This window comes from Suncus etruscus, chromosome 10, assembly GCF_024139225.1.
Source record: "Suncus etruscus isolate mSunEtr1 chromosome 10, mSunEtr1.pri.cur, whole genome shotgun sequence".
NCBI classification, from domain to species: domain Eukaryota; kingdom Metazoa; phylum Chordata; class Mammalia; order Eulipotyphla; family Soricidae; genus Suncus; species Suncus etruscus.
The window spans coordinates 38360927-38376616 of NC_064857.1; the positions used below are offsets into that span (position 1 = coordinate 38360927).

The 15690-nt window shown below is 46.2% G+C and overlaps 2 protein-coding genes across 2 annotated transcripts in view; one reads left to right on the plus strand and one right to left on the minus strand.

Annotated features, from left to right (window-relative positions):
* CCT3 (chaperonin containing TCP1 subunit 3) overlaps positions 1–7416 on the minus strand; it is a 23427-nt gene extending 16011 nt beyond the window's left edge. The window contains 6 exon segments of the mRNA XM_049782255.1: positions 12–108; positions 3307–3353; positions 3356–3368; positions 3458–3508; positions 4848–4909; positions 7260–7416. Coding sequence (XP_049638212.1) covers positions 12–108; positions 3307–3353; positions 3356–3368; positions 3458–3508; positions 4848–4909; positions 7260–7290 — 301 coding nt within the window. The 5' untranslated portion in view covers positions 7291–7416.
* Positions 7289–15473, plus strand: TSACC (TSSK6 activating cochaperone). Its single transcript, XM_049781612.1, has 5 exons — positions 7289–7312; positions 7595–7736; positions 9007–9063; positions 12857–12979; positions 15242–15473. Exons 1-5 carry the CDS (start codon positions 7289–7291, stop codon positions 15457–15459), a joined length of 564 nt encoding a protein of 187 aa, XP_049637569.1. The 3' UTR covers positions 15460–15473.
* The last annotated feature ends 217 nt before the right edge of the window (positions 15474–15690 follow it).

Genomic DNA, 15690 nt, shown 5'->3' on the forward strand with positions numbered 1-15690 from the left:
TTCTCTCTTACCAAGAATTATTACTGATGTTGTTCCATCTCCAACCTCTTCATCCTGTGTTCGGCTAATTTCAATCATGGACTTGGCTGCTGGATGTTGGACTTGAATCTAAGAAGTATAGATTGTCATTAAATCAATGTACCTCTAGGACCACCTAATGTGTTCTACTTTCCTTTAGTTTTTTTTTTGGAGGGGGGGGAGTTGGGGGGCCCACACCCGATGGTGCTCAGAGGCTACTCCTGGCTCTGCACTCAGAAATCACTCTTGGCAGGCTCACGGAACCATATAAGATGACAGGGGTCAAACCCAGGCCTGGGACCGGAGAGATAGCACAGTGGTAGGGCGTTTGCCTTGCATGCAGAAGGACGGTGGTTCAAATCCCGGCATCCCATATGGCCCCCCGAATCTACCAGGAGCGATTTCTGAGCACAGAGCCAGGAGTAACCCCTGAGCGCTGCTAGGTGTGACCCAAAACCCCAAAAATAAACAAACAAACAAAACCCAGGCCTGTCATGGGTCAGCTGTGTACAAGGCAAAGGCCCTACACCTGTGCTATATCACTCCAGCCCTTCCTTTAGGCTACAACCTGGAAGTATTCAAATGATTCAAAGGATCAAATTCTGGGCTCCAGCATTCAATGTGTGAATTCCTATTCTTTGTGATTTCCTAGCTCCTTGACTCCATTAAAAAAATTCTTTTAGGGCCCGGAGAGATAGCACAGCGGCGTTTGCCTTGCAAGCAGCCGATCCAGGACCAAAGGTGGTTGGTTCGAATCCCGGTGTCCCATATGGTCCCCCGTGCCTGCCAGGAGCTATTTCTGAGCAGACAGCCAGGAGTAACCCCTGAGCACTGCCGGGTGTGGCCCAAAAACCAAAAAAAAAAACAAAAACAAAAACAAAAACAAAAAAAAAAATTCTTTTAAATATAATTACTTAAAAAATACATATATATATAATTATTATTATTTTTGTTTTTTGTTTTTGGGCCACACCCTGTGAGGCTCAGGGGTTACTCCTGGCTATGCGCTCAGAAGTTGCTCCTTGGGGGACCATATGGGACGCCGGGGGGATCGAACCTCGGTCCGTCCTAGGTTAGCGCAGGCAAGGCAGGCACCTTACCTCCAGCGCCACCGCCCGGCCCCTATTATATAATTATTACTTCAGAGGGCCGGAGAGATAGCACAGCGATAGAATATTTGCCTTGCATATGGCTGACCCAGGACCAATGGTGGTTCGATTCCTGGCATCCTATATGGTCCTGAGCCTGCCAGGCACCAACCATTTATGAGTGCAAAGCCAGGAGTAACCCTAGCGCAGAGGTCGGCAACCTGCACTCTGGAGATATATGTGGCTCTTTTGAAGCTTTGTCATGGCTGGCTGATAGCAGGGGGGTGGTATCACTTAAATATTTTAATTGGGGGCCGGAGAGATAGCATGGAGGTAAGGCGTTTGCCTTTCATGCAGAAGGTCATCGGTTCAAATCCCGGTGTCCCATATGGTCCCCCGTGCCTGCCAGGAGCAATTTCTGAGTATGGAGCCAGGAATAACCCCTGAGCACTGCCGGGTGTGACCCAAAAATCACAAAAAAAAAAAAAAAAAAAAAAATTTTAATTGGCTATCAATTTGCACAAATATATTTTACATTAAGTGAAAAAGTTCTTTTTATCTTCAGATTGACAGCTAACTGCATGATCCTGTATAAAGCATTGATAAGAAACAGGGCCCGGAGAGATAGCACAGCGGTGTTTGCCTTGCAAGCAGCCGATCCAGGACCAAAGGTGGTTGGTTCGAATCCCGGTGTCCCCTATGGTTCCCCGTGCCTGCCAGGAGCTATTTCTGAGCAGACAGCCAGGAGTAACCCCTGAGCAATGCCGGGTGTGGCCCAAAAACCAAAAAAAAAAAAAAAACCAAGAAACAATGTATGCAGTGCTATAATTGTTTTAAATGTCACAATGGTTTTAAGGCTCCCAGGTTTTTTTTTCCTTCAGAAAGGAGTCCAGGTGGCTCTTTGTCTTAAAGGTTGCAGACCCCTACCCTAGAGTGTTGCCAGGTATTACCCAAAACCCAAAAACAAAAAAAACCCAAACATACATATATAAAATCACTTCATTTAAGCACCATAGTTACAAAATTGTTCCTGGTTCAGTTTCAGTCATAGCATGTACACCACCCTTCATCAGTGCAGATTTCCTGCCACCAATGTCCCCAGTTTTCCTCCCACCTTCCTCCCCCCCCCCTGTCATTCTCTCTTCTTTTTCTCTCCATTCACATTTTATGGCAAGCTTCCTAGCCCCTAGCCCTTATCTCTATTATCTCTAGATATTATCATACTAGCTTTTCTTTTTCTTTTTTTTTTGGTTTTTGGGTCACACCCGGTGGTGCTCAGAAATAGCTCCTGGCAGGCATGGGGACCATATGGGACACCGGGATTCCAACCAACCACCTTTGGTCCTGGATCGGCTGCTTGCAAGGCAAACGCCTTGTTCCACAAATAAGTTAGAGGTTTTGGCTTGGTGGCTAAGTGGGACTGAGATGAGACACCAACCGACTCCATGATTCTCTCCTGACTGGCTTGGTTTATTAATTCTTCACGGCTACCCTCCTTCATATTTGTTCACTGGGGGTTGGAAAAATGGTACGTGGGGTGATTTTACAATGTATTAGCAAATTTCATGACTCATTTTTTTCTAACAGTTAAGTTGTATTCCACTTTGTAGATGTACCATAGTTTCTTTAGCCATTCGTCTGTTCTTGGGCATTTGGGCTGTTTACAGATTCTGGCTATTGTAAAATAGTGCTCTGATGAACACAGAAATGCGAGAAGATTTTCTGCAGTGTTTTTGGGTCCCTGGAGGTTTAAATCTAATTTTTGTTGTTGTTGCTCAATTTTGGAGTTATACTGGCAGTGCTCAGGATTAAACCTGGGTCTTAATCCAAGTGATATGTGTTACTAGGGTAGGCCCCCAATCCAACCAGTGTCCTTGTACATACAAAAAGCCAGGCCCCTTTCCCAAAGTCTTTAGAAAGAATAGAGTATGACCTAAAATTTGATTCTGATTTTCAGCCTCGAGTTATGCGGAATCTTTCTGCGTGTGCACTGAGGTCCATCTGAGGCAATTGGTTTCTTATTGTCCTAAAGATCACCCAGAGATCTTGTGCATGCAATGTGGCACTCTGCCTGAGTACACGCCCCCAGGCCTATTTATGGGCATTATTCCAGCAGCCCCAAAGACACTACTTATCACCTGTCTATTCTATTCTTTTGTGGGCCCTTCATAAAAGCTTTAGAAACAACATGAAGACACACCTCTCTAAGAATAGCATTCCCATCATTGGTCATCACGATGCCTCCATTGGATCCAAAAGCATCTGAAACGAAAGCAAACGTTACAGGTTGTTTCTGAAAACCTGAAAGGTAAACCCTATAGTCCAATAATTGTACAAAGAAATAAACATACCTTCATCATGGACTTGGGCCCCAAACATGTCCGGATAATATCTGCAATAGTCTAATGGAAAGAAAACATAAAACACATAAATCCCTACCAGAGGCCACATGGGCATGTTAGGGGAAGGTACATGAATAACCAATAAGGCTAGATTTCAATGATTCTTTTTTTTTTTTTTTCTTTTTTTGGTTTATGGGGCCACACTTGGTGACACTCAGGGTTCCTCCTGGCTGGCTATGAGCTCAGAAATTGCTCCTGGCTTGGGGGACCATATGGGATGCAGGGGGATTGAACCATGGTCCGTTTTTAGGGCAACTGCATTCAAGGCAAATGCCCTACTGCTGCACCACTGGTCCGGCCCCAGGCAATCCAGGACGGATGGTAGTTCGAATCCCGAATCCCAGCATCAGTCTTCCCTGCCTGCTAGGAGCTACTTCTGAGTGCAGAGCCAGGAGTAAACCCTGAGTGCTGCCGGGTGTGACCCAAAACAAAACAAAAAAAAGCAAAAAAACCCCACTTTCATTTCGTCTATTACCCCCCTTTTGGGAAAAGTATCACTCAATGCCCCCCATTTGTACCAGAGGTTACTACTGTCTTCCTGGATGATTCCTGCACCACCCCTCAACCCTGGGAAAAGTGCCCTCCTTTTGCAGCAAAAGTTATTACTTCCTTCTTGGATCATTCCTGCATCACCTCCTGCCCCCTCCCCCCAGAAAGGCCTAAGAAGCTACACTTTGGGGGCGTAGTGGTGGCGCAGGGGTAAAGTTGTCTGCCCTTGCCCATGCAAGCCCTAGGATGGAATACAGTTCAATCCCCTGACATTCCATATGGTCCTCTAAGCCAGGAGTTTTTGTTTTTTTTTTTTTTTTTTGGTTTTGGGCCACACCCGTTGATGCTACAGGGGTTACTACTGGCTATACGCTCAGAAATCGCCCCTGGCTTGGGGGGACCATATGGGATGCCAGGGGATCGAACTGCTGTCCGTCCTATGCTAGCGCTTGCAAGGCAGACACCTTACCTCTAGCGCCACCTTCCTGGCCCCATCCAGGAGTGATTCTAAGCAACATAGCCATGAGTACCCCCATCAGTGTCACCGAGTATGACCCCAAATCCAAAACAAAACAAAAACAAAGCTATACTTTGGGAAATGCTGCTCTAGAGAAAGCAAGCATTTTCAAAATATACAGGTACCTGGGGCAAACTACTATACTTTAAATATATAAAAGATAGAGCTGGAGGGAGAGATATTATAAATAAGTACAGTGCTTGCTTTCACACAGCCAACCTGGTTTTCAACCCCCAGAACTTTACCAGGAGTAATTCCTGAATGCAGAACCAGGAGTCAATCCTAAACATTGCTGGTTGTGGCTCCCAAACAAATACTTGAAAGATGAGTTACCTTGGCAGCATTGATATTTCCTGATTGAACTTTCCTTCCAGATTCCCGCTTTGTGTTCTGGCCTAAAACAGAGAAAAGGCAAGGGCTGGAGTGACAGTACGGATATCCTGAAATGTTCTTGACCTGCATGTGGTAGACCTGGGTTTGATCCGCAGCACAGATATGGGCTCCCAAGTCCTACTAGGAGTAATTCCTGAGCATAGTCAGGAATAAGGTCTAGGGCCAGAGTGATAGCACAGCTGTAAGATGTTTGTCTTGCACGTGGTCAACCCAGGAAGGTCCTGGGTTTGGTCTGGTAGCCCATATGGTCCCGAGCCTACCAGGAATGATTTCTGAGCGCAGAGTGAGGAACAACCAGAGCGCCGCTGGGTGTGACCCAAAAAAAGATCCCCCCACACAAAAAAGGGGCAATTATGCAGTACTGCTCCATTGTACAAAAGCAATTAATTCTTCAACCTTTGAAAACAGTATCAGTTGTATAAATACACAGACAAAAACGTACCAAAACTTTTACTTTGTTAGTTATTATATGTCAATTATATCTTTAAAGGCTGTTAAAGAAAATCCAGGCCAGGCAGATAGTGCCAAGGGCAGCTAGAACTCAGGGCTTCTGCAAGGTTGCGCCCCCCCACCCCCCAAGCCAACCCAGCTGAGAGGAAGCACTGAACTGGAAACAGCAAATACCATCACAGCTATGACCCCAAACAAGTTATTTTAAAGCCTGGAGCAACCTCTGAACACTGTTGGATATGACCCCCCCAACACAAACAAGTTAAAAATAAAACAAAACAAAACAAAAAAAATACGGCTACATCTTATTTCATGTCACTATTAGACTAATACTAAAAACCCACATTAAATTTCATTTATGGAATCTTAGTTCTCACGTTCCCTTTAACCATTTCACAGCAAGAATTCATAACCTCAGCTTTATGTAATAAAAGATCCTCCATGACCTATGACTCCCTTAAGAGCACCAACTATTGTCTTATGTATAAAGGTAATTTGGAGATTCCTATTTTCATTCTTGGGAAGAGGATTCACAGAAAGCTAAAGCAGAATCAGTGAGAAATACCCCCCCTCCCTGCCTGTGTGCTATGAGGACATTTCCAAAAGAACTTCCTATACTTTTTGGTGCAAGAAACAGGCGCTCCTAACTCAGATATAGGAAGAAGCCGGGATCACACTTATGAGCAGTAATGACTGACTAGGTACCACTAATACCAGAGGCTTGGTATAAAGAACCGCTGCCCCACGGATGGAGACAATGTGGTATTAGGACCCATACCAATTTGCTCTCCTTCCTCTCCCCAAATGCTGCAGCCCCCTACTATTTATTTATTTTAGGGCCACAAGGGGCGGTGCTCAGCTTACTCCAGCTTCTACACATAAAGAATCACTCCTGGAGGTGTGTGTGTCTGGGGGGGGGGGGGGGGCTATATAAAATGCTGGGGATGAAATCTGGATCTTGCGGAGTTGCAAAGCCCTACCCCTGTACTACGGCTTTGGCCCTATGCAGCCCCTTACCATTGAAACCTTAAGTTTTCCACCCATGGGTGGGATGGGGTGGGAGTCTTTATATTTCCTATTTTTTTGGCATTCGAATCCTAAAATCCTGCCTGGGCCTTTCGGTGAAATCCCTAACCATCGCTTTTCTCACTTTGTGTGATTTTATTCCTTCCTTTCCCGAAAAAGTTATCTTCCAACAGAGTGAATGAATCATGGAACTACTTTTGGGGAACAGCCTACTGTGCGTAGCAAAACGATGAGAGGGAATCCATGGGGGTAGACCTCACTTTTCCAAGAAAACTGGGGGGCACTCTGGGGACTGAAGACGACAAAGCAGGGACCCAAGGGTGGTGGTGATGTGGGGGAAAGAAATCCTGTCTAAGAGAAGAGCCTGGGAAGTAGGGGGGATCCGGGCGAGAGAATCTCTAGGGGTGTAAAGAGGGGATCCCCCAAATTCGCCTTTTTCTTTTCCCGCTGGGTTCACTCCAGGGAGCGGAGAAACCCGACCATGCGGCACACGTGGCCTCCACCACTTCGGGTGGGATACCCCCCGATCACCAGATGATGCTCAAAGGCTTGGGAAGAAGTGGGGTCCCCCCACCCCACCCCACTCCATGCGGGCAGGCGTTTCATGCAGGGACTGGACTGGGGTAAAGTGGGGGGGAACCAGTGCTCAAACTCAGCCAAACCCAGGCCGGTCTGCGGCGTCAGGGAAAGCAAGAGGGCACCGAGAGCAGTTGCGAGCAGCAAAATTGGGGGGCAAGGCGCCCCTAAAGTGGACAATGACTTGGAAGGCAGGGTTGGGTAGCCAGGGCCAGGGTGGGGCCTGGTCTCCATTGAAAGTGTGGCAGTGCAAAGTCGGGGGGACTCCTTCCCTGCTTTTCCCCCCGCCCCACAACTCACTGAGCACGAGCACGGGACGATGGCCCATCATGGCGGCGCGATGCAGAGCCGGGGTACCCCCAAAACCGAAAGAACCGGCACACAGAACCTTCTGGAGACAAGAGCAGCCTAGGGAGGAAAAAAAAAAAAAACGCTGCCTCCTGGAGCTGACACCTTAACTCGCTACCTTCCGCCGATCGGCCGCAACCAATCACCGCGCGCTCCTCGTAGACTGGCACGAGAAGAAACCAATAGAAAGCCTCGGCCCCGCCTCTTACGCAAAAAAGAACGGCAGTCAAGCTAGGGTGAGAGAACGCGAGGCCGGACAGCAGATAGCCTCGGCGCATGCGCAATAGGGCGGCCGCTCCCGGCCGCGTGCGGCGGGGTTCCCTTCTGCGCAGGCGCCCGGGCTCGGGCAGTTGGGCCCGCCTCCCACGGCGCGTGTCTTTGGACTACAAGGGTGGGTTGCTGGGTTTGAGGCTTTGGAGGAACAGCCAGGTGAGGCCGCTTGGGCTGTCCGGAGCCGGTCCTGGAGCCCATATAGGCCCAGCGAACTCCTAAGCTGGGCGTGACAATTAGGCCGAGAGCCATAGTGACGGGGAAGGAGGAAGAGGCGGGGCGTCGGCGGCGTCCTGCGCGCAGGGGATTCTGGGACTTGTAGTCTTCGTCGGGTCTTTGGAGCTCGGCCCTCTGCAAACTGACTGTGCGTGGCTGGCTGGCTGGCTTGGCATTTCTTTCCCCTTGTCGGCGAGGGATGCTCGCTCTGCCGAGTGTCTTTCCCCGAGTCCGCTTTTGTACTTTTTGCACTTTTATTTAGTGTGGGAGCCTTGGAGGTTTTCTGGCTCCTCACCACGCCCTTTTCCTCTCACTCAACAGGTGGTTTTATTTGTTTTTAAATATTATCCTGTTGGGGGGGGGTGAAAAAAGGACTGTCAGGACCCAGAATACATACATACACATATATATGTATATATACATATATACATTCATATATATATATATATATATATATATATATATATATATATATATATATATATATGCCTTTTGTGGAAGATTTCCTGAAGTTTTCTGGGGGTGGTTTAATGGCCCTGAGTTTCCAAAGCGATTTTTTTTTTCTTTCCCTCCTATTCTGAAACCGTGGAAGCAGTAGTAATAGAACCAACTGCTTTCTAAATATGCGAACAATTAAGGTCTTAGGTGGGAAGGGGGTTTTGGTTCGGTGATAATGGCAGGCTTGGTATCTAGCTGTCTGTCTGTCTATCATCTGTCTGTCCATCTATATCATTTATCTTTCTATTATCTGTGTCTATATCTATCATCTATCTATCTATCTATCTATCTATCTATCTATCTATCTATCTATCTATCTATCTATCATCTATATCTTGGCATCAGGAATGACAAGTGGTCCTCACTTGGCTTGTCAATGAAATAGAAAACATTTTTCTTGTGAAATCAAACCGGCCTAATAACCTGCTCAACATACCTCTTTTGTTTGTTTGTTTGTTTTGGGGAGACCTGCTTGAGACTTTTTGTTTGTTTTAGGGGGGGTTGCACCTGGCTAGGCTCAAGTCTTGCTCCTGACACACTGCTCAGGAGCTATGGTCCCTAGTGGAGATTTAACCCAAGTTGGTCCTGTGCAAGGCACGTGCCCTGTCCACTGGACTCTGTCCCAGATCAAGAGACCTTGTAAAATAGTGGGTACTCAAGTATTGGCAGGGTTTGCTGATCATGTGATGCTATGACTTTTCTGCCCACCCCACAGGCACCACATCTATTGGTGTTCAGATGGAGCAGCACACTACTACTATGAACAGAAAAGGTGTGTGTTGAAGGACTTGTTTCCCCACCCTCAACAGCCAAAACTGAATTACACAGCAGCTGGGAAAATGAGTCTAGTTATAGGTGTATGCATTTTTCTCTTCCTTTCTTTTAATTGTTCCACTGGAAAAGTATTTGTACTTGTTCTGCATTTCCCACTCAATGGACACATTTCTGTAGTCTCAGTGCCTAGAACTGCATCAGACAAATAATGGAAGTGTGATAATGATATATTGGCAGCTGGGAAAATGAGTCTAGTTATAGGTGTATGCATTTTTCTCTTCCTTTCTTTTAATTGTTCCACTGGAAAAGTATTTGTACTTGTTCTGCATTTCCCACTCAATGGACACATTTCTGTAGTCTCAGTGCCTAGAACTGCATCAGACAAATAATGGAAGTGTGATAATGATATATTGGATGCTAAGGTTCTTCCTGTGCATCTCATTTTTTTTGTTTTATTTTGTTTTTGTTTTTGTTTTGGGGCTACACCTGGTGATACTCAGGGTTTACGCCTGGCAAACAAATGGGGTGCATGGGATCAGATGTGAGTTTGCCATATGTAATACACTGTACTATTGCTCTGCCCTGCTCTGTCTACTATAGTCCCCCTCCCTTTTATTAATTCCACACTCTTCAAGAGCACAGAACCAGGAAGGAATCATCCCTGGACACCACCAACTGTCAGCCAACCTCCCCACCCCAAAAAGGAATTTGTGCTCTCCTCTAGCAGCTTCTGCACCCAGTTTCTCCCTCTAATTTTTCTAAAGTTAACTTACTTCCCATTTCAGAATTTCTTCCATTTTAATTCCATTTTAATTCTTTTTTTTTTTTTTTTTGGATTTTCAGGCCACACCCATTTGATGCTCAGGGGTTACTCCTGGCTAAGCGCTCAGAAATTGCCCCTGGCCTGGGGGGACCACATGGGATACCGGGGGATCGAACCGCGGTCCTTGGCTAGCGCTTGAAAGGCAGACACTTTACCTCTAGCGCCACCTCGCCGGCCCCCCATTTTAATTCTTATAGATGAATAAAATATAGTTTTGGAGGCTAGAGAGATAGTATGACAGGTAAGGATGCCTACCATACCATAGATATTCCCTACTCCATTTTGATCCCCAGCATCCCATATGGTTACCTGAGCACCACCAGGAGTAATTCCTGTTTTCAAATCCACAAGTTTTTTCCGTTCTGTTGTATTCAAGTGTAAGTCTCAAATCTCAATCTTCCACAGCTTAGCCTGTCCTCCCCATCAGTCCCCTGTTCTGACCAATTACTAGAGTTCCCAAATCATTCCAGTGATATTCTTGCATCTTTATCTTTGTGCTCTCTTTTATCCCCTTCTACTTTTTTTTGTTGTTGTTGTTATGTCTTTCTTTATCCCCTCCTACTTAAAGTATCTTCTCCGCTCAATGAAAGCTTTCAAAGTGGGCTAAGTCTTAAGGGAAGGAGAGATAGGACAATGGTGAAGGTGCTTGCCTTGCATGTAGCCAACTTGGGCTCAGTCCTCAACAGTCCATATGATGGTTCCTTGAATCTCACCAGGAGTGTTCCATGAGCACCACAGAGTTGTGGCCACCAAAAACCAAAATTATCTCTTTCTGTGTGGAGCTTTCTCTGTTACGTACAAGTTGATCTCCTTTTCAGAAACATTTACTTTCACATTTAATCACATATTTAATTAAATTAAAAAAAGTAGGCTTGGGGCCAGAGAGATAGCATAGAGGCAGGGCGTTTACCTTGCATGCAGAAGGATAGTGGTTCGAATTCCGGCATCCCATATGGTCCCCTAAGCCTGCCAGGAGCGATTTCTAAGCCTAGAGCCAGGAGTAACCCCTGAGCGCTGCCAGGTGTGACCCCAAAACAAAAACAAAAACAAAAAAGGAGGCAAAGGGCTAGAGAGACAGTACAGTGGGTAATGTGCTTACCTTGCAAGTGTTCAACTCTGGTTTGATCCTTGGCATCCCATATGATCCCCTGAGTACCCCAGGAATAATTCCTGAGTGCAGAGCTGGGAGTAACCCCTGAGAATTGCTGGGTGTGACACAAAACAAAACAAAACAAAAATAGAAGGCCTGTGGGCCAGATAGATAGCACAGTGGATTGGGCTATTGCTTTACATGTATCCTGCCCAGATTCAATCCCTGGTATTGGTATTTCATATGATCCCCTGAGCACCACCAGGAATAGCCTCTGAGCATAACTGAGTGTGCCAAAAACCTAAAAACAAAACCAAAAAAAGGGGCCGGAGAGATAGCACAGCGGCATTTGCCTTGCAAGCAGCCGACCCAGGACCTAAGGTGGTTAGTTTGAGTCCCGGCGTCCCATATGGTACCCCGTGCCTGCCAGGAGCTATTTCTGAGCAAATAGCCAGGAGTAACCCCTGAGCACCACTGGGTGTGGCCCAAAAAAAACAAAAAAAAAGAAGGCCTGGGACTGGAGAAATGGTAGGGTGTTTGTCATATAAGCAGCTGACTCAGCACCCCATGCTCCCTGATCCTTGAGCAGGAATAAGTCTTTGGCACTGCTGTGTATATCCCCTTCTCCCCCCAAAAAGGCAATAACAACAAAACACCCAGAAAACAACAGGACTTACAGGCCAGAATAAATTCAGCAGTTGAGTATTTGCCTTATATTTGTGAGGCCCTGGGCTCAATCTCTGGCATCACCAAAAGGTTAGAAAAGGGTTAGAGAAGGGCTGGAGAGATATCACAGTGGTGGGGCATTTGCCTTGCATGTGGCTGACCCAGGAGGAACTGGTTTGATTCCCAGCATCCCATATGGTTCCTCAGCCTGCCACGGGTGATTTCTGAGTGTGGAGCCAGGAGTAATCCCTGAGTGCCACTGGGTGTGGCCCAGAAACCAACCAATCAATGAATCAATAAATAAATAAAGTTTAAAAAAAAAAAAAAGGGCTAGAGAGATAGTAGAGGGATAAGGTGCTTGCATTGAATGTGGCTATCCCCAGCACATGGTATGGTTCACCAGAAATGATAATGAGCATAGAGCCAGCAGTCATCCCTGAGCACTGCTGAGTGTAGCTGGAAAAAAAAAGGAGTGGCGAGAGAGGAAAAAAGCAAAAGGAAGAGAAAGGAAAGAAGGAAGGGAGGCATCAATGGAGGAAAGAAAAGGAAGATAAAAATGCCTATTTTCACCTTAGCTGTCAAGATAAATAGCTCATTGTTTATGTCCTTGTGTTGTGTGTGTGTGTGTGTGTGTGTGTGTGTGTGTGTGTATATATATATATATATATACATATATATATATATATATATGAAATCAATCACTGTTATATCAGTCTGATTAGTCTCCCTAACTAGTTATTAAGCAACCATGCCTTGATATCTTGGATATGCACCCACATTGGACAGCACCTAGTATGTTGTAGAATGTGTGAGCCGGAGTGCATGTTCCCAAGCACCTGTAAAATGTAAGCAAGTTAGATTTTAGCCAACCCCATGCCTGCTTATCTTGCTTGTTTTGTTTTTTGGGCCACACCCAGCACACTCAGGGGTTACTCCTGGCTCTGCATGCAGAGATCACTTCTGGCAGGCTCGGGACCATATGGAATGCCGAGAATTGAACCCAGTACCGTCCCCAGTTGGCCTCATGCAAGGCAAATGCACTACTGCTGTGCTCTCTCCAGCCCCAATGCCTGCTTATTTTCCCTGTTTCATTTGCCATGTGAAGATTGTCCGGGCAGCACCTATGACCTATTTACCCACCAGATGAAGAGATCTCATGGGCCACTTAGTGGAGTGTGCTTAAACTTAGTTGCTTCTGCTTTTTCATTTTAGCCAACGAGGATAGTGATGCTATACCTCTCTGTCCAGCTAAGCCCTCTCCCAGCTTCATTAATCTTCAAGCAAATGCCCCACCAGCAACTTTTCTGAACATGCACGCAACACAGCTGCCCTCACGTAAGCATTTCCTGATTGGTATATGGGGGAGATGGTCAGAGCTTTCTTTTTCCTCCTGAACGACTCTGGATTAAGGGACCTCTCAAATTTCCATTAGTGTCTTATTTAGAATTCAGTTATAATATTTAGAATTCAGTTATAATAAATCCATTTCTCCCCTGATATGTTAGCCCAAAAGTGGATTTATTCTTGTGGTGGGGGTTCTTGAGAATTGTATGAAAGACTTGCAGATAAAAGTCACATGCTTAAAAAGTTAGTTTAGGGGCCCAGAGAGATAGCACAGCAGCGTTTGCCTTGCAAGCAGCCGATCCAGGACCAAAGGTAGTTGGTTCGAATCCCGGTGTCCCATATGGTCCCCCGTGCCTGCCAGGAGCTATTTCTGAGCAGACAGCCAGGAGTAACCCCTGAGCACCACTGGGTGTGGCCCAAAAACCAAAAAAAAAAAAAAAAAAGTTAGTTTAGGGGCCAGAGAAACAGTACAGTATGTAAGGTGCTTGTCTTACATGCAACTGACATAGGTTTAATCCCCAGCATCCTATATGATTCCCTGAGCCCTGCCTCCCTGAGCATAGAGCTAGGAGTAACTCCTTAACACTACTGGGTGTGACCCAAAGACACTCCCCAAAAAAGTTAGTTTATTGTACAGTTTAAGTAGATGGGTCTACTGCCCTCCCCAATACTCAGGCCTCTTCTTTGACCTGTGTCCATGTCAGTGGTCCTGTTCTTTGATGTTTTGTCCATATTCCAATGTGCTGGATATGACCCTCAGTCTGCTCGCCTCCAGTGTATAGTGACCTGGTTCTGTCTCGACATCATTCTCTGTCCAGGGTAGACTTTCCTAGTCTGGAATCTGCAGCTGGAAACCTGCTGCTTTTGTGACCTTGCTGCATTGCTGCTCTGTGTCCTGTTGCTGGGCCTCGTGGGCCATACATCAGCAGCCTCTTTCACCTCAGCTTTTCTTCGTCTTTGCCCACAGCCTCATGCCTTGCATGGGATACCTACTGTCCTGCCATTTTTCTGGACATAGTTGAAGGAGGAAAGACCATTAGTTGGCTAAGGGCTTCTTATTATCTATAGTCTCCCACTCCACCCATCTGTTTTCTATTTTGACTTTCTCTGAAAGTGAGATTTAAAGTGACAGATTAGGGGCCGGAGAGATAGCACAGCGGTCGGGCTTTTGCCTTGCATGCAGCTGACCCAGGATGGGTCTGGGTTCGATTCCCTGCATCCCATATGGTCCCCCATGCCTTCCAGGAGCTATTTCTGAGCTCAGAGCCTGGAGTAACCCTTGAACGCGGCAGGTTGTGGCCCAATACCACCCCCCCCAAGACATATTAATTAGGGGACAGAGTGTTAGGCCAGGAGTGATTAGGAGTAAGCCCTGAGCACCACCAACAAAAACAAAAATAAGGTTCCTGAGTGATAATACAGAGGTTAAGGTACTTGCTTTGCACACAGCTAACGTGGGTTCAACTTGGGCATCCCATATGGTCCCCTGAGCCTCACCAGGAGTAATTCCTGAGTAGGAATTACCCCTGAGCACCACTAGATACGGCCCAAAAATGAAACAAAAAAATAACGAATTATGGGGCCGGGCGGTGGCGCTGGAGGTAAGGTGCCTGCCTTACCTGCGCTAGCCTAGGAGACGGACCGCGGTTCGATCCCCCGGCGTCCCATATGGTCCCCCAAGCCAGGAGCGACTTCTGAACGCATAGCCAGGAGTAACCCCTGAGCGTTACCGGGTGTGGCCCAAAAACCAAAAAAAAAAAAAAAAAATAACGAATTAATAAAAATGACCTATTTACATAAGAAGTTCACCTGGTGCTCTGCCTTATACCGCCCCATAACAATTCTACCAGATTATGATACTTTCTTGCTTATTAGCACCTTGGTAAGTAGGTAGGATTGAAATGAAAATGGCATTGCTTGCTTACTAACAATAGTACTAGATTAAATTTTTTAAAAGTCACCAGGGGAAGGACATATACTAATTTTTAACTCAGTTTTTGTTTCTTTGAATTTCCATTATGTATTCGTCCATGGGGAAATCAATAGGTAATGAGTTCCAGTGATAGGTTTTTAAATTAAAATTGGGTGTCCCAGGGGCTGCTCTGAGAAGGGGATATCTGAGTACAGGTGTACCTGGGCTGAATTGTGCATCAGCAGATGGGAGGGGTCACCTTGTTAGAGCCCTTCCAACTTCAGTATCATTATAGAACCTCTTTTTTTGTTCCCTTCTCACCTACGTTGCTCTTCCTTCAGGAAATGACTCAAAGCCCAGGGAATGTCTCGGACTTCTAGAATGTATGTACGCCAATCTGCAGCTTCAGACCCAGCTCGCCCAGCAACAGCTGGCTATTTTGGAAACTTTGCAAGCATCCTTGGCCCAACTGGCTCCTGGGAAGGAAAGCAAGAATGCAGATCTCCCAGCTTTAACTCGCAGTCTGTTGTTAAGGCATCTGCCTCAATTCAGTAAATGAATTGTGGAACAGAATTTGCGTATTTTTTTACCCCCAACTCTTTTCACTAAAACATAAGACAGGGCTCTTGCCTTGCACATGGCTAACTCAGGTTCAGTCCCTGGGATCCCAAAGGGCTCCCCATGTACCTTTAGGTGTGATCCCTGAGCACAGAGCCAGGAGTAACCCCTGAGTGTCGTTGGGTGTGACCCTAAAATAAACAAACAAACAAACAAACAAAAAGAATCAGGT

Excerpts from the sequence above, each read along its gene's own strand:
- TSACC (XM_049781612.1), top strand. The coding sequence starts at position 7,289 with ATGGCGGCGCGATGCAGAGCCGGG. Across the intron at positions 9,064-12,856 it reads TACTACTATGAACAGAAAAG|CCAACGAGGATAGTGATGCT; the intron begins GTGTGTGTTGAA and ends TTTTCATTTTAG. Across the intron at positions 12,980-15,241 it reads CGCAACACAGCTGCCCTCAC|GAAATGACTCAAAGCCCAGG; the intron begins GTAAGCATTTCC and ends CTCTTCCTTCAG.